A 23,431-nucleotide genomic window follows, 5' to 3' on the forward strand; every position below is an offset into this window, starting at 1 on the left:
CTCTTTGATTCCACTGTTCTTCCTGCATTAACATATGCCTCAGAGACCTGAGCCCTACGCAAACAAGATGAGAACGCTATTCAGGTCTCCCAAAGAAGAATAGAAAGAGCTATGCTTGGAATATCACGTTTCACTCAAATGAGAGAACAAATCCGGAGTTCTGACATCCATCGACGATCAAGGATCAGGGACGCTATCTCATTTGCCAAGGTGTCGAAAATCAGATGGGCTGGTCACGTAATGAGATTTAAAGACGACCGTTGGACTAGAGCTGTTACTGATTGGATTCCACGGGATGTCAAAAGACCGCGTGGCCACCCACCTACCAGACAGTCAGACTTCTTCGTGAAGATCATGAACGATCGGTTTGAGGCCCTTCCTGTTCCCGGAGCGAACAGATGCCATTGGGCTACACTAGCACGTGACAGGGACAAATGGAGACGTTACTGGCGCCCGCTCGAGCAAATCGACGACTAACGGGAAGTTAAGTGATTAAGTGATTAAGTGAAGGAAGTATCTGTTCTGGTTGGAGCAGTATTGGGGGAGACTCACCTTGGAGATATGACTAGAGAAGTAGTTTTGGCCTCCCACTTTTCTCTGACAATGATGTCACTTCCATAGATGTTGGATCAATTCTCCTGCACCGCAGATTGTTACTGGGGATTAGTGACGTGGGTGTAAATCCTGCTTGACTTTAGTCTTCTGGAACTTGGGGAAACTGGATGTAGAAGGAGGGTGTCTGTGGTGATTTACCCTCTGGCCATGTTTTCCTGGGCGGGGCCCTATTCCAGCAGCCAAGCTCCAGAGCTACTTTGCAATCATGTATGCTGCATAGAGGAATTTCTTAGTTGCAATTTTCCAAAGCACAAAGAACAAGGGTCCCTTTTCTATGGACAGAGTTGTGTCACTGTTTCCAAAGATGGGTTGAGAGAGGGAGAAAATATAGAAAGATCTTCTGTTGAAGATGGTATTTTTTCGTTAAGGGGATGGAGAGCTGGAGAGATTCAATCTGGCATGCTAGTAGGTTCACACCCCCCTTTTTGAATGTTGCATCACCATGAAGCCAAGAAATGTTCAAGCAAGAGTTTTCTAACACTGTGAACTGGCCACAACCTATTTCCATGTAGGCTCCCAGGCAGTCTGTGTAACTGTTGGGCATTTGATACCATGTGAGTTGTGTTGTCTCTGTTGCCTTTAAATTTCCTGAACTATTTTTTTTCTGACTTGTACATTACCTAGGTTTATTTTCTGCCCCCCCCCCCTTCCCTCCTCACGTCCACTTTTGCATCCTGTTCTGTTTACTTTGACTGTGATTTTGATCTTGGATTGAAAACTAAGGAAGCTGCTTTTAGGGTTTTCAGGATTTCTGAATCTGAAATGCAAGGAAATTGCATAATGTTGCAGCATTTCCTCTTGTCACTTGTTTGCTACCCAAAGTACAGTAGTTCCTTCTAGAAGCTTGAAGGAATTTGGCAGACCCTATCCTCAACGATCTAATGTGGTCTAGAGAGAGTCAGCGTTATCCAGATTTAAGGTTGAATTTTTCTGAGGTCAAACAACAAAGCTTCCTGAATTATAACTATGGTAACAATATTTATGTAACACAAATCAAAGTCCCTGGAGAGGGCAAGCACCCACGACAATCAGTGCTAGTCATCCCAGAAGATTTTTGCTTACACTCAGTTCTCCAGGATTATAAGCAAAGAAAACTCAATGGTTTATCCTTCACTGGATAGCAGGGTATAACCTGTGTTCTGTAAGGCGCTGTTTTGCTTTTTTCCTTTGAAATTACCTCTGCTTAGTCTGAGGTTTCTCACAGGGTTGTGAGATAAGAGTTGACAGCACTCAAGATATGAAAGATTGCTCCAAATGTCATTTTACCCCCAACACCAGAAGATAGTACAGCAAGTAAGGTACTTACCTTGCATGCTGCAGACCTGGGTTTGGTCCTTGACATCCCATGTGGTCCCCAAGCCTGCCAGAAGTGATCCCTGAGTGCAGAACCAGGAGTAAACCCGCAGCATAGCTGGGTGTGGTCCAAAAACCAGTATAGACATAAATAAAGGATGCTTTGCTCCTCAAGGTCATTACTATCCATTTCTGACCAACTGAGAAAGAATGGCCGAGGGAAAAAAATGTACTGTCTTCTGATCTTCTGTGAATCTATCTTAAGCTCTCGTTCCTTAACTAGGAACAATTGTTCAGACACTAAAGTTATGCCCAATATGGAGATGATGTGGAATCCTCATAGAAGTTTGAGACTGAACTGCTGTTAATTTTCTTTTTCCCATAGAGACCATATCAGCCTGTCCTGGGGTCTCAGGGTCCTTTTGTGGTAGTGTGGTGAGGGGAGCGTGCATCTCAACAGGGGAAACTCAGGGCCTTGCACATGCTTGGTATGCTTTCTGCCACTTGAACTCTTTCCTTGTCCGAAAGGATTGTATTTTATAAAACAGTCTAAGAGAGCAGTGAGAGCCTAAGGAAAGGAGATAATAGGGTGGTCATCAAGTAACCTAGAAACTCTATAGCACTGTAGCACTGTCCTCCCATTGTTCATGGATTTGCTTGAGCAGGCACTAGTAACGTCTCCATTGTGAGACTTGTTACTGTTTCTGGCATGTTGAATACTCCATGGGGAGCTTGCCAGGCTCTGTCCTGTGGGGTGAATAGAAGAAAGGAACTAAAAATTTTTCCCTCAGCACTTCTAGGCTTGGAGAGATGCTTTTTCATTCTCTAAATATCTAAAAATATCATTACTTGATTTGCTTTGCAAGAAGAATTGTTGAATTCGGAAGGCATTTTAGAAGTGATGGAACCAGGCATTCATGCCTGATCTTCAGAACCCACAGCATACTTTGTCTGCCACCATAGTTTGCCTGATCCCAATCCAGTTTCCCATTCTGGAATCCATCCAAGACTTTTCCAGGTGAAAGGACAGGTTACCAATAATTCAACCTCAGCTGAAGCTGAATTGTCAGCCTAGAAATGTCCAGGGTCCCGGGCCACCTTCTAGATGAAATAGAACTGAGTCCGGTGTGTTAGAATGACACCCAACCACCTGTCCCCCTTTAGTGTGGACCATGAAAAGCTCTCAACTGTTATTTATATCCAGCTAAAATCTGCCTTCCTGGGACTCCGCCCTGACTCCCATCTCCATTTAGAATGTCTTCCCCTTACTCATATGACAGTTTTCAAGTCCTTGAAGATCAGTGCTGGGGTGGTTGAAGGCTTTCCTCTATAGTTGAGGCTATGGTTTAGGGAAATATGCCTTGCAGGAGCAGTGTGTATGGCATATTGGAACCGAGAATAGAGCAGCGCTAGGAAAACCAGTGACAAGGTCATACCTAATCTAGGACAGCAGAAGGAGAAGAAATGGAGATAAGGAGTAGTTTCACAAGAGTTACAGAAATGAAAAATCTTGGTGCTGACTCAGTGAGACAGACGGAAAGGGGTCATTTCCCCTATAGGGGGAATAATTTTTCTTTCTGATTGATATTACTCCATGTATTTCTTTGTTCTTTATTCTAGAACCCCTCTCTGATGCTTAACTAGATTTTTCTTCATCAGATTTTTCTTGTTTAGGTGCTCAGTGATCACTTGTGGTTCTCTAATGACTATTCACAGTGCTGGGGATCAAACCAGGGTCGGCCATGTTCAAGGCAAGCACCTTAGCCCCTGGAATATCTCTCTAGCCCCTCACTGTCACTGTCCTCCCATTGTTCATCAATTTGCTTAAGCGGGTCCAGTAACGTCTTCATTGAGACAATTGTTACTGTGTTTGGTATATCGGATATGTCACGGGTAGCTTGCCAGGCTTTGCCATGCAGGCGAAATACTCTCAGTAGCTTCCCAGGCTCTTCGAGAGGGGTGGAGGAATCGAACTCGGGTTGGCCACATTGGCTGCTTGCAAGGCAAACGCCCTACCCGCTGTGCTATAGCTCCAGCCCCTCTTGCCCCTCAGCAGCTTTTTTTTTTAACTGTTTGACTTATTTATTTCTAGATATTGGTCCCTCTCCCTCACCCCCACCCCCGCCCACACACCTAGTTAGCAGGAATAGGAAGTCTGAGATCTTGCCAATCCCTTACTTTTTTTTTTTTATAATTTTTTAATTTTTATTAGTGAGACACCATGAGGTACAGTTGTAGACTTACAAATTTTTTGTGCTTGGGTTTCAATTATACAATGATCAAATACCCATCCCTCCACCAGTGCTCATTTCCCACCACCACGGACCCCAGTATCCCTCCCACCCCCCATCCCACCCTGCCTCTGTGGCAGGGCATTCTGTTTTGTTCTCTCTCTCCTTTCGGGAGTTGTGGTTTGCAAAAGAGGCATTGAGTAGCAATCATGTTTGGTCTATAGTCTACTTTAAGCATGCTTGAAGAAGAATGTGTATTCTTTCTTTTGGGGGTGTAAAGCCCTGTATAGGTCTATAAGCCCTTTCTCTTCTATTTCTTCTTTCAAAGCCAATGATTCCTTGCCCTCAGCAGCTTTTGAAAAAATTTACTACAATGCTTAGCTGCAAGCTACAGGAAAACTAAAGTAAAGGGATATTGATTCCATTATGGATAGAGGAAGGCTCAGCATCGGATGCTTTCAGATAAAAAGGGCTCAGACAATACTGTTCCCTTCCTATTACACCTCCACCTGCTTTAGTTTGATCTGTTTGGCCCAGGCTTGACCTATATGGTGATCAGTTCAGTCACAAAAGCTCCATGTATGTTACTTATTGTCACAACACTTAACAAGGCCTTATTTCATACAGTTGAAATGGTCACGGTCACGGTCCTCCCGTTGTTCATCGATTTGCTCGAGTGGGCCCAGTAACGTCTCCATCATGAGACTTGTTGTTACTGTGTTTGGCATATTGAATATGTCGAGGGTAGCGTGCCAGGCTCTTCTGTGTGGGCAAGATACTCTTGCTAGCTTGCCGGACAGTTGAAATAAAAAGTATTAAATACAAGTGTGGTTGACTGAGTTTAACATGGAATGAGCCTCGTACACTGCCAGATGTAATATCTGCTTCACATGTCGAACTATAGGAACATGGATGATGGGTAAAAGATACCCAGAGCACCCTGTTTCCTCGAAGAACTGCTGAGGAAAGTATAGAAGAGATAGATCTCTTGGAGCCTTAGGGACAAAAGCATTGGGTGATGCTTGAACTAATGAGATCACTTGATCACTTGACATCCCGTGCTCGAGCAGGCACCAGTAACGTCCCCAGTTGTGCCTGTAGCATGCTACTATAGCCCAATGGCATCTGCTTGTTATAAGAACACGAAGAGCCTCAAACCGATCATTCAGGGTGTTGATGAAGAAGTCTGACCATCTCTAGGTGGGCGGCCACGCGATCTTTTGACATCCCGTGTAATCCAGTCGGTAACGGCTCTAGTCCAGCGGTCGTCTCCAAATCTCATTACGTGTTCAGCCCATCTGATTTTTGACGTCTTGGCAAACAAGACAGCATCCCTGATTCTTGATCATCGATGGAGGTCAGAGCTCCGGATTCATTCTCTCATTTGAGTGAAGCAGTTTACTCCAAGCATAGCTCTTTCGATTCCTCTTTGGGACACCCGAATAGTGTTCTCATCCTGTTTTCATAGGGCCCTACAAAAGTGATCAGGTGATCATTGGTCCAAACAATGTTGAATAATGTCTGTCATTTACTTGTTGGCCTGCTAGTGTGTTGTATTCAGGAAGCCTTTTGAGGGCTGGGGAGATAGTACAAATGGTACGGTGCATACTTAACATGTATGAGATGTTAAGTATTGAGCATGATCCTTATCAACGCCCCCCCCCCCACACACACCTTACACCACAGCAGCAGCAGCAGCAACAACAACCAAAAAAAGAAAAAAAAGAAGAAGCAGCAGCTACACTCTTTTCTGGGCCATTTTTGGAGAGACTTAGACTTAGTCCTAAGGCACTTCAATTGCACAAAGGAGGGAAACGCAGAACCGTGAGCTCCAATAAGCCATCCTTAGTTCTTATATTAGAACTCCCTGGTTATGCCAACGAATCTACAACTATTAGCAGCATTCACTTTACCACCTGGGTGTGGATCTTACATTTTATTGTGGGCCCTTGAAAAGAAATGCTTTATGAGGGATCTTGGTGGTCTTGAGTTTATACAAATAATACAAACCTGCTTGAGTTGTCTTATAAGAAGGCTTGAAATAATAGATTTTCATTCCTCTCCAAAAAAAGATTCCAGAGAATTTTTCAGAATTCATTAGGAAAATGAGATAAAAATCACCAGGAAGTGATTTATTGATTTACTTTTTCTGATTGGTCAGTGCATTCATGCATTGACCTTAACAGTTGCAACGTGGAGATATTTTTGCCTCCCTTCCATTTCAGTCTCTTTTCTTCTATTCAAAAATTGTTGGATATGATGTCAGAATGATATATGCATGAAAAGTATAATGAATGGCATTAGAAGTTCAGCTACTTAAAACGTTAAAATAAATGAAAAGAAAAAAAATCCAGTGCTTCCCATGGAGGATGCTGGAATGATCCTGGTCAAAAGAAGTAGTCCTTAGTGCAGTTGGGAGCTATTTTCTATTTTTCCTATTTTTTGATTTCCGTGAGGGCACTGATTTTTTTTTTTCTCCCTTTAAGAAGGCAGTGACACTCTTTACAATAGCCAGAAACTGGAAGAAACCTGAATGCCCAAGAACAGATGACTGGTTAAAGAAACTTTGGTACATCTACACAATGGAGTACTATGTAGCTGTTAGAAAAGATGAAGTCATGAAATTTCCATACAAGTGGTACAATATGGAAAGTATCATGCTAAGCGAAATGAGTCAGAAAGAGAGGGATAGACATAGAAAGATTGCATTCATCTGGGGGATATAAAGTAACAAAGTATGAGATTAATACCCAAGAATAGCTGAGATCAGCACCAGGAGGATTACTCCATAACTTAGAGGCCAGCCGGGTATCCTAGAGGAAAGGGCAGTTCAGATAGAGAAGGGAGCACCAAATAAAGGATGTTTGGAGGATCCTCCCAGGAGGGGAGATGCATGTCGAAAGTAGACCATGGACTGAACATGTTTGCCACTCAATGCCTCTTTTGCAGACCACAACACCCAAAAGGAGAGAGAGAACACAGGGGATTTGCCCTGCCACAGAGACAGGGGGGTTGGGGGGATGGGGGTAGGAGGGATATTATCCATGGTGGTGGAAAATGGGCACTGGTGGAGGGATGGGTATCTGATCATTGTATAATTGAAACCAAAGCACAAAAAATTGTAAATCTACAACTTTAAAAAAAAATAAAATAAAATAAAGGGGAAAAAATGTAAAAAAAAAAAAGAAGGCAGTGACAGGCCAAGTAAGTTTGAAACCTCTGACTTAATCAATGTTTATTAAGTTGATTGTAGCATGCCAGTTGCTACACCCTTGTTGTGTATAATTCATCTGGGGTAAGTCAGTGCTGAGTTTTCTTGTTCTTTTTTCTTTTTTTCCTTCAAGATAGTTTTTCTCAGGAACAACCATGAATCCATTTTTATTGGCTTTATTTTCCAGAGAACCACCCAAAGTTCAGCAGATGCAGGAACAGAGGGGTGGGCACGCCAGAGGGTATGTTGCTAGGTGAGAAATAGAAAAGCAGCATCAGCCCTTCCACTTCCCTTCTCCTAAGCTGTTTTGTCACTGACTATGAGGATGAGAGGCACATTTCTGAGAGGAGGAGGAAAAGGGGCAGTGGTGGGGGAAAGACAGTGATCTGGTTCCCAAGCTCTGGTTCCTCAAGTTGAGACACATCTTTATTTACTTCAAGTCATTCAAACTGCTTTTATCCTCACATGCTTAAGATTCAAGCAGCACCTTCTTGAAAGTTTTTCCAAGTGCAGCCTCTGGCCCACTGTGAGCAGAAAAGTTCTCCTTGTCCATTTTTGGATGCATTTCACAGATTAAGGGTGCCTTACCAGCAACTTCTCAGGGTTGTTACTGAAAGTTCCTAAATTTAGCCAGCCGAAAGAGTTTGTTTAATATTGTAATGTGGGCTGTAGTAAGAAATCTGTGCCACATACTACTTGGTAACTAGGGCCAGCTCTCTGTCTGTGTGCTTACAGTGTGGAGGAAGGGTGTTTGGGGTGGGGGGTGAGGGGCTTCTTGAAGCATCTCAACAATTGCTGTTATAATAATTGGAAGTTTGTGGAACTACTGTTAGGTTTAAATTGAGTGGAAATTTCATCCTTACATAATGGTTGTGTTGTTGCCAGTCTAATTACTGCTTAGATTTTGAGTTCTTTGTTAATCACCAAGCTATTTTTCCACTGGCGGAACTGAGGGAAATTGTATGAGTTGTGACTGAGGATAGATTCTGGTTGAAAGGACTTTCTACTAGCTTTATATATGCTTTAGTGATATGACTGAGTGCTAATGCATATGTCACTTAGAAGAAAAACTTGATTGTTTTGCCTGAATATTGCTTTTTTTAAAAAAAGTCCCTATAATTTATAAGTAAAAAATATTTTCTCAGATCCATTCACATAGCAGTAAACTGCATGATTTTTTTCTTAAAGCTGAGCTTAGTAAGTAGTATTTGTGTGTGTGTGTGTGTGGGGGGGTGTAATGTAATGTAGTTTCTTTTTGGTGAATATCTTGCTGAGTGAAATTAATCAGACAGATAAAGAATGAACTTTTTCATATAAGGCATATAAGAAATCAGTAAGGGAATAGCAAATGCCAAAAGGTGACAGAAAGTGAGAACTGATATTTATTCGGAAGTTTGGGAGTGGAGGGGGACGGTGAATGGGACACGAGGACAGTTGTGGAGGGAAGTGGACACTAGTGAAAGGTGTGGTAGTAGAGTGTGTCATGTATGGAAACCCTACTAATTTGTGAATCATGGTGCCTAAAACAAAAATAATTTAAAAAATTCCTCTCAATGCTCTTATTCTAAGGCCTGAATAATGGTAATAAAGGTTACCCCTAGGAAAATTCTGGGAATCCAGATGACTCTGTATTTTCTCTTGGGACATGCAAATTGAATTGGCTCAGCAGTGGGCAGAATTTATTGCAAAAATCACATCTTAATATGGAGGAAGCATATGAAGGCTTTCCTCACCCTCCTTTGATTTATTAAATTACACTCCCATTGTAGCTTCTGGTGAGAATTTACATAATTCTTGTGTCCTGTGATTTGTATCAAGATCTATTTTTCTGTTCTAATCTTTATCTTCAGGATGGAGCCCTGTGGTTCAAAGAGAATACTAAGTATTACTTCTATGTTGGATGCCAACTGGGTCTAAGGGTTACTGATGAATGCTTCAGTTCTTTTTTCGTGTTTCATTTTCTGTGACTTGGGGCAAATTCTTCCAGTTCTCACCTCCTCTTGCTTCCTGCCACTTCTCATTGCCTTTATCAACATTATGTGGTTAGTGAAGCAGATTGAAGGAATTTCTGGCTGGATTTTGCCCAGTTCCACTACCTAACCTTGGGTAAAGGACTGTTCTTCCTTATGTCTCATTATTCTCCTCTATATGATAGGACTAGGTTGCTATGAGAATGAAACTTTATTTTCAGTGGTGAATTAATGTTGCATATGTAGATGTTGACTTATAATGGTGCACTCCTGAAAACTTACATAATGTCAAATGCAGTACAACATCTGTGGGGGAGGGGAAGTCGGTATAAAATATTTGGCATGGGGTCTGACACACAGCAATGCATTTATAATTATAGTTATTTTATTATTGCTATTGAATTTTTTTATAATGACCCACAGACCCACAAATAAATTCTGATAAGATAAACACAAGCAATTTCTGTTTTGTAGAAGCATACACTTGAAATCAAGTATCCTTTCTGTGGTCTTGAACAGGGCTAACTGGATAGTATTTGGCAGATATATATATATATTATATATATTTTTTTCATCAAAGTTCAGAAAACCACAGGCTGGGAAGCTGTCAGTATGACCAGGCCTCAGAGATTCTTGACTAAGTAGGATGGACAGACTTTAGCTTAGGGTGGGTCATTGAGAAGATATGTTGGTGATTCATTCTTCCTATGAGCAATAACTAAGCATTTTAGTGATTCTTGTCCCATTGAGTTTATCTTTGGAAGATGGTGTCTATCCTGTTAACAGCAAGAATCTTGAGAGTCTTAACCTGAAAACATATAAGTTGTACTCTACTATTCATGTGACACAAACCCCAGCCAAAGAGACCTTTTATTTTATTTTATTCAGTCAATGTACAGAGTTGTTCATTATTGGGGTTCAGGCAGACAATGTTTCAACATCAGTCACTTCATGAGTATCCATTTCCCTCCACCAATGTGACCCCTCCCTCCTGCCACTTTGTCTCCCACCACCACTTTTTTTTCTTGACTTGTCTGCAGATTCCATGAGAACAGAGATTATAGATGGCATATTCTTCTGTATCCAGCACCTGGAACAGTACACAATAAAAATATTTATTGAATCCATGAGTGAATAAACAAATCAATGCATTGAAAGTATTTTTAGAAATTACCACTTGCAGTATCTTTAAACTTTTTTTGTTGGTGTGAGTGGGGTGGGGTGAACACCTGCAGTGCTCAGGACTTACTCCTGGTTCTAGGAATTCCTCTTGGTGGTGCTCTGGTGACCATATAGGATGCTGGGGATTGAACCTGGGTCAGCAACCGCAATGCAAATACCTTACTATTACTATTACTATTACTATTACTATTACTATTACTATTACTTACTATTACTATTGCTCTGACCCCAATACCTTTAAACTTTTCAAAGCCAGTCAGCATGGCTTTATTTGGTAGCCCCATGAAGAAAACCAATAACAGCAAATGGAAGGCACTTTCAGAAACTGGACTACACATTTCTTCCTTCCCCTTTGGCAGTCCTTGTGCTGGTGCTGTGAGGTCCAATTTGAAAGTCATGATGTGGTTCAGATTCTTTATTTGTATTGATGCCAGAAGTGCTGCCAAGGGAAGAAGAACAGCTCTTTCCTCTCCGTGCAGATAGAAATTTGCACAACCTCAGTATCGGCCACCTCACAAGTTTCATGAATATTAAGCAGCTTTTTTCCCTATAGTACAGCCCAAAGTGCTTGTTTATGTGTTGTACTGTTTCAGCATATTTCTCTTTTACAATTATAAATAGTCCTTAGAGCATCCCAGGAGAAATGGACAGAACAGCTGTGATCATGTCCATGTTATAGAAGACAAGATCAGCAAGATAGGTCAAATATGATGGTGTTTGGAGGATCATGGGGTGACAAGTATTGAACTCAGGCTTCCTGCATGCAAAGTATGAGCTCAACTACCTCTCTGGTCGTTGTACCTCTATTTTAAACAATTGCTACATTGTGATTACTGTCAGCAAAAATGTTGTGGCAACTTATTTTCTCTCCTTATGCAAGTCCCTGCAGAGTATCACCTATTTTTGCCTTTTGGCCCATAAATTCCCAAATACTGGTACTTTACAGAGCAGCTCACTGATTCTTTCAGTATGTAATTATCTGTTTCTATATGGCAACATTTTCCTTTTTATAGTTACTATAAATCAGATTTGTTTGGCTTTATTTTGGAGCCACACCTGGCATTGCTAAAGGATTACTCTTGGCTCTGTGCTCAAGGATCACTCCTGGCAGTGCTTGGGGAACTGGATGAGGTACTGAGGAATGAACCCTGTTTGGCCATATGCAAGACAAATGTCCTGCCCGCTGTGCTATCTCTCTGGCATCCAAGTCAGAGATTTAAAATTATGAAGAAACATTCTCATTTTAGCACTCAAATTTGTAAAAGTTATGAAGTAAAGAAGTGATTGATTTCATTTAACAATTGATTTAATACTTAACAGTGTATCTTTGTCCTGACATGGCCACTTATTATTTATGAGGTCTTAGTTAAATCCTCAAAGTCTCAGATTCTCCATCTGTAGAACAATGATAATAATAGTTCTTACCCAACAGAATTGTTGTGTAAATTATTTTAGATAATTTATTTGAATTGCTTAGTACATTGCCTGGTGCATAATTAATGCCTAATAACTTGTAATTAAAATTCTTTTTTAAGTTGATGAATGCAGATTTATTTTGCTTAAAAAAAGAATTTGGGGCTGGAGAGACAGTCCAGGGGTTAAGGCATTTAACTGGTGTTCCACTGAGCCCCTTGTTCAAATCCCTAGCACTATGCTTGGTCCTCCAAGCACCCCCCAGAGTCACTCCGGAGCACAGAATCAGGAATAGTCCCTGAGCACTGCCGGCTGTGCCCTTTCCTAACCAATCTGTCAGTAAAAAATTTTGAGAATTTTCTTTTGTGTGTGGGGAGGGAGTGGTTTGGGCCAGACCAGGCAGTGCTCTGCACTCCGAGGGCACCTGGGGGACCGTATGGGGGCTGGGGGTTGAATTGTCTCAGCCATGTTCAAAGCCAGCATCCTACTTGCTGTACTAGGAATTCGAGCTCCAGGAATGTTACATTTTTATGCTAAAACTCCACAAGTCATTCTGAGGCACACAGGCTTAAGGACAAGAAAATTACTGAAGTCTATAATGGTAGACGGAATTCATTTTTGGATTCCAAAAGTTGCCTACCAAGAAGTTGAAGAAGAGGGAATGTAATGGTTTCAGTGAATATGGAGGATGTTATAAATGCATCAAAATAAAGGTTTGTTTTTGTTTTCCAGGTCTACAACTCAAACAAAGACAGTCAGAGTGAAGGAAGTGAGTATGTTGCTTGAATATTTTTCTTTCTTTAATAATTTCTGTTTGTTCTTTTTTAAATGAAGGCACTGTGGTTTTCAAGTTTCAGGTCTGCAGTGTACCAATGCCACCCTCACCACAAGTGTGCGCGTCCCTCCACCAGTGTCTTTCTCCAGATTCCCTCCCCCAGTCTCCCTCCTTGACAGGCACTTTTTTTTAATTTTTATTTTTTATAATTTATTTCTTTATTGAATCACTGTGGGAAAAGTTACAGAGCTTTCAGGTTTAGGTCTCAGTCATGTAAATATCAAACACATTTCCCTTTACCAATACTTATTTTTAATTGCGAACCCCAATAGAACCCCACCTCCCACCCCTCCCAATTCCTGTGAGGCAGATGAGTTCTAGTTAATACTCTATCTACTTTGACTAGATACATTGTTTCGATAGAAGATGCACAATTATTGTTTAGAGTTTACGACCCCCCCCCCCCAATCAGACATGCGGAAACAGCGTTGTGAAATTATTTGCTTTCTACAACTTGGTTTAAGAATAAAATGATGTCGCGTGGCCGCTATTGCGGTTTTGGATTTCTGCTATTTTACTTACTAACCCTGGAAGAATTTCTATTAAAAGTTAGATAGTTAAGAGATTGGTTTCTGTGCTCTGGAGTCGTGGCCATGCTGGAGAGCCGCTCGTGGGGGGCAGCTGGCGACCTCGGTCGGGCCTGAAGGACGGCCCATTACGCCCCCCTTCCCATGAGGTCCCTGCCGCTCCCACCACCCCCGGCTCAAACCTGCTGTCCACAAGGCTCCCGTGAGGCCGCCATCTTTCTTTCCAGAGAGGAGCTGGCTGGTGGGTCAACACCCTTTCCCCTCCGGGCAGGCATGCTGGCGCGGTTTAACACATAGTCCATTTGCTTTTCTGCTCCAAGCGGGTGGCTCTCTGTGCTAAGTCCTTGTGCCTCCAGGGCCGTGGCCATGCCGGAGAGCCGCTCGTGGGGGGCAGCTGGCAACCTCGGTCGGGCATGAAGGACGGTGACAGGCACTTTTGTAAGTTTGGTTGCTATAGTTTGGATCTTCTGGTTTTCACTGTTGGTGACTCTGTGGTTTAGATGTGTGGATCCACCACTCCCTGCCCCCACGAAACCGCCCAAAGCCTCTGGCCCCTGCCCTTATTACTTCCTGCTGCTGCTTTTCTAGTTTTCTTTCCTTCTCCACCCTCCTTCCTATGCTGTAGGTCAAGGATGATTCAGGTATCACCCTTTTAAAACCTTGCATTCCCTTAAAGTCCTGTTATTTTGTAGGCCACAGAGAAGTGAGACAGCCCTGTCAGTTTGTCTTTTTATGACTTAACATTATATCCTGCAGTTTCATGAGAATTACAACAAATGGCAAGATTTCTTTGTTCTTTGTGGCGGCTTGGATAATTTTCTATAGTTGGGGATGGAATTCGGATTCCAAAAGTTGTTATTCCAAAGAGGAACCACCAGGAGGTGCTGTTGGCTTGTTGGGTCTACTCTATTTCCCGGGAGTCTTCTACACGTACTTCCCATAATACCCCAAGATATTTCCTGAGCCTGACTGTTTGCAATAATTCTGCATATTTTACAAAGCAATTTCCTATACATTTTCTTCAGTAAATCTTAAATTGTCTTATGAATGTAGCTCTCATCACCATTCTAAAGTCTGAGCCTGGGACCAGGGATGTAAATCAGGTCCATAGCATGCTTCCCATATCTGAGATCCTGGGTTTGATGTGTGATCCCACATACATACATACGAAAACAACAATAGCACATGCAAAGTTCCCGTTCCTTCTTTGTCCCACCCCCTGGCAATTAAAACCATAGCAAATCAGACACTTGCTTGAATAATTTCTTGCTCCCCAAATGCCCTGTTCTGGGGGAAAGCAGAATTGACTTTGCCTCTCTTCGTTGTCCTGCTCAAAAGTTTGGAGAGACAATAACTATCTTCCTGATTGCTTAGTAACTCAGTGCTCTTTGGAGAGGAAGGAGTGGAGATGGTGACCTCTGTAATCAAATAATCCTGTTTGATTGAAATGACTCTGGGCAGCCTCTGAAGAGTATACAGCACATTTCCCTTCTCCTGGCTCTAAGCTTTCTGGTTAATCATGATTTCCAAGGGCACCTGTAACCTTGTAAAGATGATGGGATTAAAATGAAAGTGCAACTGCCGAGTGTTTGGGCTGATTATCTCCCTGGTGCCTAGGAGCAAAAACAAATGCCTTTCAGGTTGCTACAAGAATACAGAGGAAATCCTGTTCCCTGGCTCCAGATTGGCTTTGTAAAATCCATGTGGAAGAAAAATTCAAAGAGAACCTTCTCATGAATTCCAGCATCATTAGAAAAATCAGCAGAATATTCCTTCGTCATGTAGACTAAGGAATCAGATCAAAGGATTTCACCTTTTCACTGAGATCCTTTAGGGGACATACTTTTATCCCCCCCCCCCCAATTTACACTTTTTATAATAAGTAATTTAGAATGATCCCTATAAATAGGTAAGAGGCCTTAAAAGGGGATTTCTTTTCAACTTGTCAATATTCAAGGGCACAAGTAAACATCCTTCCCCCTCCTTCATACTGCATTATTTTTAAATTTTATCTGCGGCTCACATGGGCTAAAATAACAATGTTAGAAACAAAAGGAATAGTAAAAATGAGAAATGAAACATTGTGGTACAATCATTTACGTACAAGCATAAAGATTAAAGTATAAAATACAATAGGGTAGGAAGACTAAGAATTAACTGGTAAAATAGCCGTCTTTAGAGCCCCAGAAAAGGAGGAATGCATGAAAATCTTCAGGATAATATTTGTAGGTTGATAAACCTCCACACTGTCTTTTTAGTCATGTCATTGACTCACTGTTATGAAGATTCTGATTCCCAGGAAAGATAGTGTAAAATTGGTATAGCATGGACTCACCCATGAAACAGCATACTTGATAGACAGTTCCAAGTGTACGGCACTGGCCCTGCCATTCTTTAAGGCCTTTGTGAAGTTGTTTTTTCTTTAATTAAAAGTTTTTCCTTTGAACCAATGACTTGTCCTAAAACAATAGACGTCAGTCAAAAGATGTTTGTGCAACAAAGAAATTATTGGAGCATTGGTAATAATAGCAAAGAATTGGAGACAAATAAAAATGTTCAACAGGAAGCTGATTAAAAATATTATAGAATACTAAGAAAATTTTAAAAGAATAGGGGTGGAGATAGCACAGGGCATAAAGCACTTGCCTTGCATGCAACTGATCTGGGTTTGATCTTCTGTAGCACCTAGAGTCCCACAGGTCCTTCGAGGAGTGATTCCTGACTACATTCAGGAGTAAGCCCTGTGCACAGTTGGGGGTGGTCCAAGAAACAACTAAATCCATCAATAAAAAGAACGGGGAAGTGCAGACAAGGCAAGCAAGGGTTAAACTGCTTGCCTTGCATCCGGCAGATTCTCAATCAGTCCTCTGTACCGTGCTCCTCTGAGCACTACTATGATTTCTGATCATAGAGCCAGGAGTAATCCCCGAGCACCTCTGAGTATATCCCCCAAACAAAAAACAAAAACATAAGAGGGTGTCAGTGGATGCTCATTTGTAGAGCACCTACTTGGCAGGCTTGAGTCTGAGAGTTTCTTTCCCAGCACCACTCCTCATGCCAAGCACCATGCCCCCAGCTCTGCTGTTTGTGTTCTGCCCACAGGGAAGTGCTGATTCTGGTGCCTCAGAGCTTAGGCTCATCACCCCTCCCTGTTGGATCAGGTCACAGTTATAACAAATGGGAAGGAAGTGGGGGATCATTTTTTAAAAAGGAACATCTACCTCCCTTGTATAAAAGTGTGAAAGTACATAAAATAAAGAATAAAAAAGAGAGCAAGGTAAATATACATAACTAGTGCCCACAGTATATTGTTAATTGAGCATTTGGAATATCAGGTTAGAGAACAGTAAAGTTGATGAAATAAATGATTATACTCATCTAGATAGGTAGTGAAAAGTCTGGAGGTACAGGTTCATCTTCAAACTTCTGATCAGTATAGATGGTTGATTTTTAGGAGACATTGACTTTACTTAAATACCTCTCTGCACTTTGCATTATCAGCAGAAAACCTACATTTTGTATTAATAATAGCTATTGATGATAGTTGGAAATAATCACTCTGGACAAGAACTGAGTGTTGAAAGTAGGTAACATGATAACCTCTCAGTACCAGTATTGCAAAACATAATGTCCAGAAGGAAAGAGAGAGAAAGAAGAAAAGTGCCTGCCGTAGAGGCAGGCTGGGTGGGTGGGGTAGGGGGGCAGGCAGGAGGGGAGGGTGGTAGGACAGAAACTGGGAACATTGGTTGTGGTAAAAGTACACTGGTGTAGGGATGGGTGTTGGAACATTGTATGACTGAAACGCAAGCATGAACAACTTTGTAAATGTGTATCTCACAGTAATTCAATTTTAAAAAAACTATTAATAGCATTTATTGACCACGAAGTTTCAAAGATATTTTATGCACATTTAAATATGTAATTGCTTGCAACTCAGAGAAGAGACACTCCTGACCTACATTTTTAGATTAAGAAATTGAAGCTAGTGAGATCAAGGGACTCGGCTTAGTATCTGAGTTCTTCTACTTCTGAACTCCCCCACCTCTGCCTTTTTAGAAAAGCTACAATGGTATTCTAGCTGATTAGGAAAAAAATAGTACCAAAAATGCACTATGAGTCGCTAATGTTTCTTCGGTTCCTTGCCCTTTAGTTTAGCAAGCAGGTGAGCAAAAAAACATTAAAATGTTGATCAAAATGGATTAAATTATTAAAATATGGGGAAGCAGTTTAAACAAGACAGGTTTTCCTGGGGTATTTTTTTATTAGAAGTTTCATTTGCTCATTTACAAGCTGATATAATCAGTCTCATTGTCAGTTAGTGTTTCCTCACCTCTTCTCATGTATTCCTGTTTTAACGTAAAGCCTCAGCTCCCCTGCTTCTTTGAATTGGTTGTACTTTTATTATCTTTCAATGGCAATAATTTGCTCGCAATCTCCTCTGGACCCACTTTGAGAGCTCATCGGCCATTGGGGGCAGCATTATCCAGGGTCTGTCACAATCTTTCTGCTTAACACCATAGCACTGCACTGTAGCACTGTCCTCCCATTGTTCATTGATTTGCTTGAGCGGGCACCACTAATGTCTCACAACAAATTCTGAGACTTGCTGTTACTGTTTTTGACATATTGAATACGTCACGGGTAGCTTGCCAGGCTTTGGCCTGTGGCCGAGATACTCTAGGTTGCTTGCCAGGCTCTCTGAGAGGGGCGGAGGAATTGAACCTGGGTCGGCTGTGTGCAAGGCAAATGCCATACCTGCTGTGCTATCGAGCGATAGGTCCGGCCAGCTTAATACCATAATTGAAATTTATTTAAAGGTAAGACGTCAGTCCGGTGTGAAGTTAAGAGCTGTGTATTGCTCTTAGCACCTTTAATATTCAAATTCTAAAATGCCTGGCATTTCCTTTTCTAGAAAATGTTTTAGTGGAAAATTGAATGCCAGTATTTTACCACCCAGACAGATTATTTTATTTTGAAGGGGCAGGTAGAAAAATGAAATTCCTTTATAGACACTTATGGATTTGTTGCTTTCATCTTGAACTTTCTCTTGGGGAAATCAGTAGGAAATAAAACAGGATCATAAATAGCATTTGTCATTGCTGGTCTTTTCCAAGAGGCCCAGTGGCCAGGGGAGAGGATGGCAGCATTGAAATACATGAACTTTTCTTTTTAAAACAATTTTTATCTTTTTTTTCTATTTAGATCTTATGTATAGAAAGATTGAATTGAATTAATTCTATTTCGTGGTTTGTGGGAATATAAACCACTCATTTATTTGTACATTTCTTCTTTCCCAACTTCTTTTCCTTTTTCCCCCTTTATTGGCCACCATTCTACTTTGTAATTTTAAAATCTATTCTTGAATAGTGTGTCTTTACCTGTTTTTTTTTTTAATTTTTATTAGTGAGACATCATGAGGTACAGTTGTAGACTGGGTTTCAATTATACAATGATCAAATACCCATTTCTCCACCAGTGCCCATTTCCCACTACCATGGATCCCAGTATCCCTCCCATCCCCCATCCTCCCCATCCTATCCTGCCTCTGTGGCAGGGCATTCCCTTCTGTTCTCTCTCTCCTTTCGGGTGTTGTGGTTTGCAAAAGAGGCATTGAGTGGCAATCATGTTTGGTCTATAGTCTACTTTCAGCATGCTTCTCCCATCCTGGGAGAATCCTCCCAACACCCTTTATTTGGTGCTCCCTTCTCTATCTGAGCTGCCCTTTCCCCTAGCATATATGGCTGGCCATGGAGTAAACCTCCTGGTACTAATCTCGGCTATTCTTGGGTTTTACCTGTGTTTTAAAGTCATGTTTATGGTGCCTTTGAGTGTTGTGTTAGGTGCAGCTGATGGTCTTGTCTGCTTCTGGAAGATGGTTTCTTTCAGCTGTGTGCTAACACCACGTGTCTGACTTTGCAGAGATGCACCCATCCTTTTATACCTCTTAACTCCTCGACCTATGAATACTACCATAACATCTATGGACTGACCCCCATGGGTGAGAATTTCTTTGGGAGTATATCCATGTGGAAAATTGCTGGCCAGTCAAGGTTGGCACTTCATTTGAGGTGGTGCTTTCATGGATTCTGCTGAGTTGTCAGTCCACAGACCCACTCACTTCACTGAGACGTCTTTCATTCCTTTCATCTCTTACCTTTACTCAGATTTCTAATTTCTTGTCCAGCTCATATGAAATGATCATTTACTCATGTCTTGATTTGCATTTCTTTGCTAAGTAACGAGTCCATGACATCTCCTCATATATCTATTAGTTATTTCTGTTTTGATAGCCTACCTGCTTACCATTTTTTATATTGCAGTTACCTGTCTTAGTGATTTGTAAAGTTCCTTTATCTCCTAGATATTAATCCTTTGTAGACATTCTACATACACTCCCCTATCTTAATATACGTCTGTTACTATAGAATGTTAGCCTTTCCTTACTGTGAAGCCTTCCTCTACCAATATTCTAATTCGTCTCTCATGTCCTTTGATCTTTTGGTTCATGATTTTAAAGTTATATTTTTAAGAAAGACCTTAACACCATGTCACACATCTGTGAACTTGCCATCTTTAAAACTGGCCTCTGTATTTCATGTTCACATTTTTGTTTCTAATCCAACTGCTGTCTACCATTGTATTCAGTGTTTGGTGAGAATCCAGTTTTATTTTTATCCACCAGTACTCTTTTTTTCTTACTAACATCTGCTTAACTACCTGTTTTTCCCTGATCTGACTGTGGTGCCAGGTTTGTTGTATTTTCTGTTAGGTCTGCGGGTCTGTCTCTGAGCCTAGTTTCCTTGGTCTGTTTGTTCTTGTGTTGATACCTCTCTGGTTTTTAAAGGATGACTTTGAAGCAGGCAGGTCTTGGTCTCAGTGGTTAATTTCTCTCTCTTTAGTCTGAGAATTTAAGATTGTTGTTGTTGGTCTTTTCACTTTCTGTTCAAATTCTTGAGTAAGTATGAAGTTCCTTAGGGACATTATAAATTCATAAGGCAGTTCATTGAATTATATAGACTCATTTGATGGAGTATCAACCTATTTATTACATCATCTTCATGAGCAGTGTTTTCCCATTTTATCCTGACTGCCGTCTCTGATTCTCAACTTTTAATCTTCTGTCTGCTGGTCTTGACCATCTTGATTGAGTTAATTCATAAATGTTGAGTTCACAAGACTGCTCTTTGTGCCACTTCTGTTGGTCTCTCACCATGGAATCTGTCATCATAAGGGAACTGCTCCTGCGTTATTTCTGGAATGTCAGGAATATACTTCAGTGATTCTGAGTTTTCTCTCATTGTTCAAATTCTTGTCAGTGACAGAAGTGGTTTTGGCTCTCTACATTTTTTTTAAATGTAGGAGTACTGCTATTTCAGCCACTGATTAGGCTGATTGAATTGGGCATGAACTCTACCTTACTTTTTTTCATTTTTTATAATTTTATTTATTTAATCACCACGAGAGCAGTTACAAAGCTTTTGGGTTTAAGTCTCGGTCATACAACGAAACACCCATACCTTTACCAGTGCCCATTCTCCACCACCAAAACCCCAGTATACCCCCATTCCACACCCTCCCTCTATCTATGGAGCAGATGATTTCCACATTTCTCTCTATACTTTGATTTACATTCAATGTTTTGACACCAGACCCACCATTATTATTTGAGATTTTACCCCAACACTTGGGATGGAGCAATAGCACAGTGGGTAGGGCGTTTGCCTTGCATGCAGCCAACATGGCCAACCCGAGTTCGATTCCTTCACCCTTCTCGGAGAGCCCGGCAAGCTGCCGAGAGTGTCTTACCCACACGGCAAAGCCTGGCAAGCCACCCATGGCGTATTCGATATGCCAAACACAGTAACAAGTCTCACAATGTTACTGGGCCCACTAGCGCAAATCAGTGAACCCCAACACTCAGATCTGCTGAAAAGGCAACAATGGAAAATTTGTTTTCTATTGCTGGTTATGAATGTCGGTTATGCTGGTTATGATGTCGCGTGGCTGCAGTAGTGGCCAAGTGATTTTGAATTTCCAAACTTTTCACAATTAAATCTGGAGAGATTTCTGCGAAAACCTATTGGGTTCCAAGATTTGTTTCTGAGTCTCTTGGATCATGGCCATTAAGCAGCTTAATCAGGAGCCAGAGAGTCCGTTTGTAGGCGGTGAGTCGGGGTCTCGTTGGGGCGGGGAGAAAAGGGCTGGCTCCACCCCCATCCCATGAGGCCCCGTGTGTCTTATCACTGTGGGCCCAAACCTGACTGTCCAGTGGCCTCTGGAGGATGGCGGCCATTAAGCCACCAAGGGGGAGCAGGTGGGGGGACAGCACCCTTTCCCCCCTGAGGTGGCCTGGCAACAATAACCTACCTCGGTGCCCGGATGCATTTTTGCCAAAAGCCGCTGGGTTTTGAGATTTGTTTCTGAGTCTCTGGGATCATGGCCATTAAGCAGCTTGATCAGGAGCTAGAGAGGTCATTTGTGGGTAGCGACATGGGGTTTCATTGGGGCAGGGAAGAAAGGGCCGGTTCCACCCACATCCCGTGAGGCCCAGCATGTCTCGTCACTGTGGGCCCAAACCTGGCTGTCCAGTGGTCTCTGGAGGATGGTGGCCATTGGGTCGCCAGGGGGGATAGGCCAAGGCACAGAATCTATTCCCACCTGGGGTGGCCCAGCACTGGTAACCTACTGCAGGGCCGGATGCATTTCTGGCAAAAGTCCCTGGATTCTGAGATTTGTTTCTGAGTCTCTGGGATCATGGCTGTTAAGCGGCTTGATCAGGAGTCAGAGAGGCTGTTCATTGGTGGTGACTCGGGGTCTTGTTGGGGTGGGGAGGAAAGGGCTGGCTCCACCCCCATCCCATGAGGCCCTGTGTGTCTCCTCACTGCGGTCACAAACCTGAATGTCCAATGGCCTCTGGAAGATGGTGGCCACCGAGCCACCAAGGGGGAGCAGGAGGAGAGACAGCACCCTTTCCCTCCAAGTGTGGCCTGGTGACAGTAACCTACTGTGGGGACTGGACGCTTTTCTGCAAAAGCTGCTGGGTTTTGAGATTTGGTTCTGAGTCTCTGGGATCATGGCTGTTAAGCAGCTTGATCAGGAGCCAGAGAGTCCGTTCGTGGACGGTGACTTGGGGTCTTGTTGGGGTGGGGAGGAAAGGGTCGGCTTCACCCCCATCCCATGAGGCCCCGTGTGTCTTGTCACTGTGGGCCCAAACCTGACTGTCCAGTGGCCTCTGGAGGTTGGCGGCCACCAGGCCGCCAGGGGGAACAGGCCAGGACACAGAACCTATTTCCACCTGGGGTGGACTGGTGCCAGTAACCTACTTCAGGGACCGGACACCTTTCTGCCAAAAGCCATTGGGTTTTGAAATTTGTTTCTGAGTCTCTGGGATCATGGCCGTTAAGCAATTCGATCAGGAACCAGAGAGGCCATGCCTCCAGTTATATAGCTGAGCCGGAGTTGGTTTGTGGACGTGTCTCCCACATACCTAACTTTTGGCCATTTACTTTCTTGGTAAACTTTGCCCAAATTTTTGGGGTCTGGCCAAAGGCACAGTAGCAATTATGGGGTATCTGAAAGTCTGAGGCACTATCAAGTTACTGATGCACTTGCCTCACAGGTACAGACTGACCTGCTGGCGACATCCCCCCATCTACATTTTTTTCCCTGAGAAATTAATGAAACCAATATCCATAATCTACTCCCTAAGAATATAAAGGACAGGACTCTACTAAATAAGGACTCTCCCATCTCCATTCTGCCCTACTTGGTACCCTTTGCCATCTTACTGCATATCTTCTGAGTCTGCTTGTCCTATTGTTTTCCCTCCTTTTGGCCACTGTTCTGAGACTTAGTCTTGAGAGGCTCTGTGAGAATTGTTTTCATTCTCCTTCAAAGTACTCCCCAGGTCAGAAGCAGGGTGTGAAGCCAGCAAATGGTCTATTCTCAGTTGGGCAGTTGTCTTGTTGTCCTACCTGAGGGACAGATGGAAAGCTGAGAACTTGGAAGAGGGGGGAAAAAACAATCCTGTGCGAGAGGAAGGGCAGGACAGGCCTGTTTTTAAATGTGAGTTGGTGCATTTCAAGTTTATACTTTTCAATAATAAATGTCGCTGCCTACTTGCTCTAAACAGATTAGCTTGTTTATAGAAACGT

At 42.3% G+C, this 23,431-nt stretch overlaps 1 protein-coding gene across 2 annotated transcripts in view; it reads left to right on the plus strand.

Moving 5' to 3' along the window:
* ARHGAP26 (Rho GTPase activating protein 26) overlaps positions 1-23,431 on the plus strand; it is a 511,759-nt gene that overhangs the window by 255,795 nt on the left and 232,533 nt on the right. For both annotated transcript variants that reach the window (XM_056124844.1, XM_056124845.1), the window contains exon 12: positions 12,648-12,684. In XM_056124844.1, coding sequence (XP_055980819.1) covers positions 12,648-12,684 — 37 coding nt within the window. The remainder of the gene's footprint in view (positions 1-12,647; positions 12,685-23,431) is intronic.

Source organism: Sorex fumeus, unplaced genomic scaffold (genome assembly GCF_029834395.1).
Source record: "Sorex fumeus unplaced genomic scaffold, SorFum_2.1 ptg000051l, whole genome shotgun sequence".
NCBI lineage: Eukaryota > Metazoa > Chordata > Mammalia > Eulipotyphla > Soricidae > Sorex > Sorex fumeus.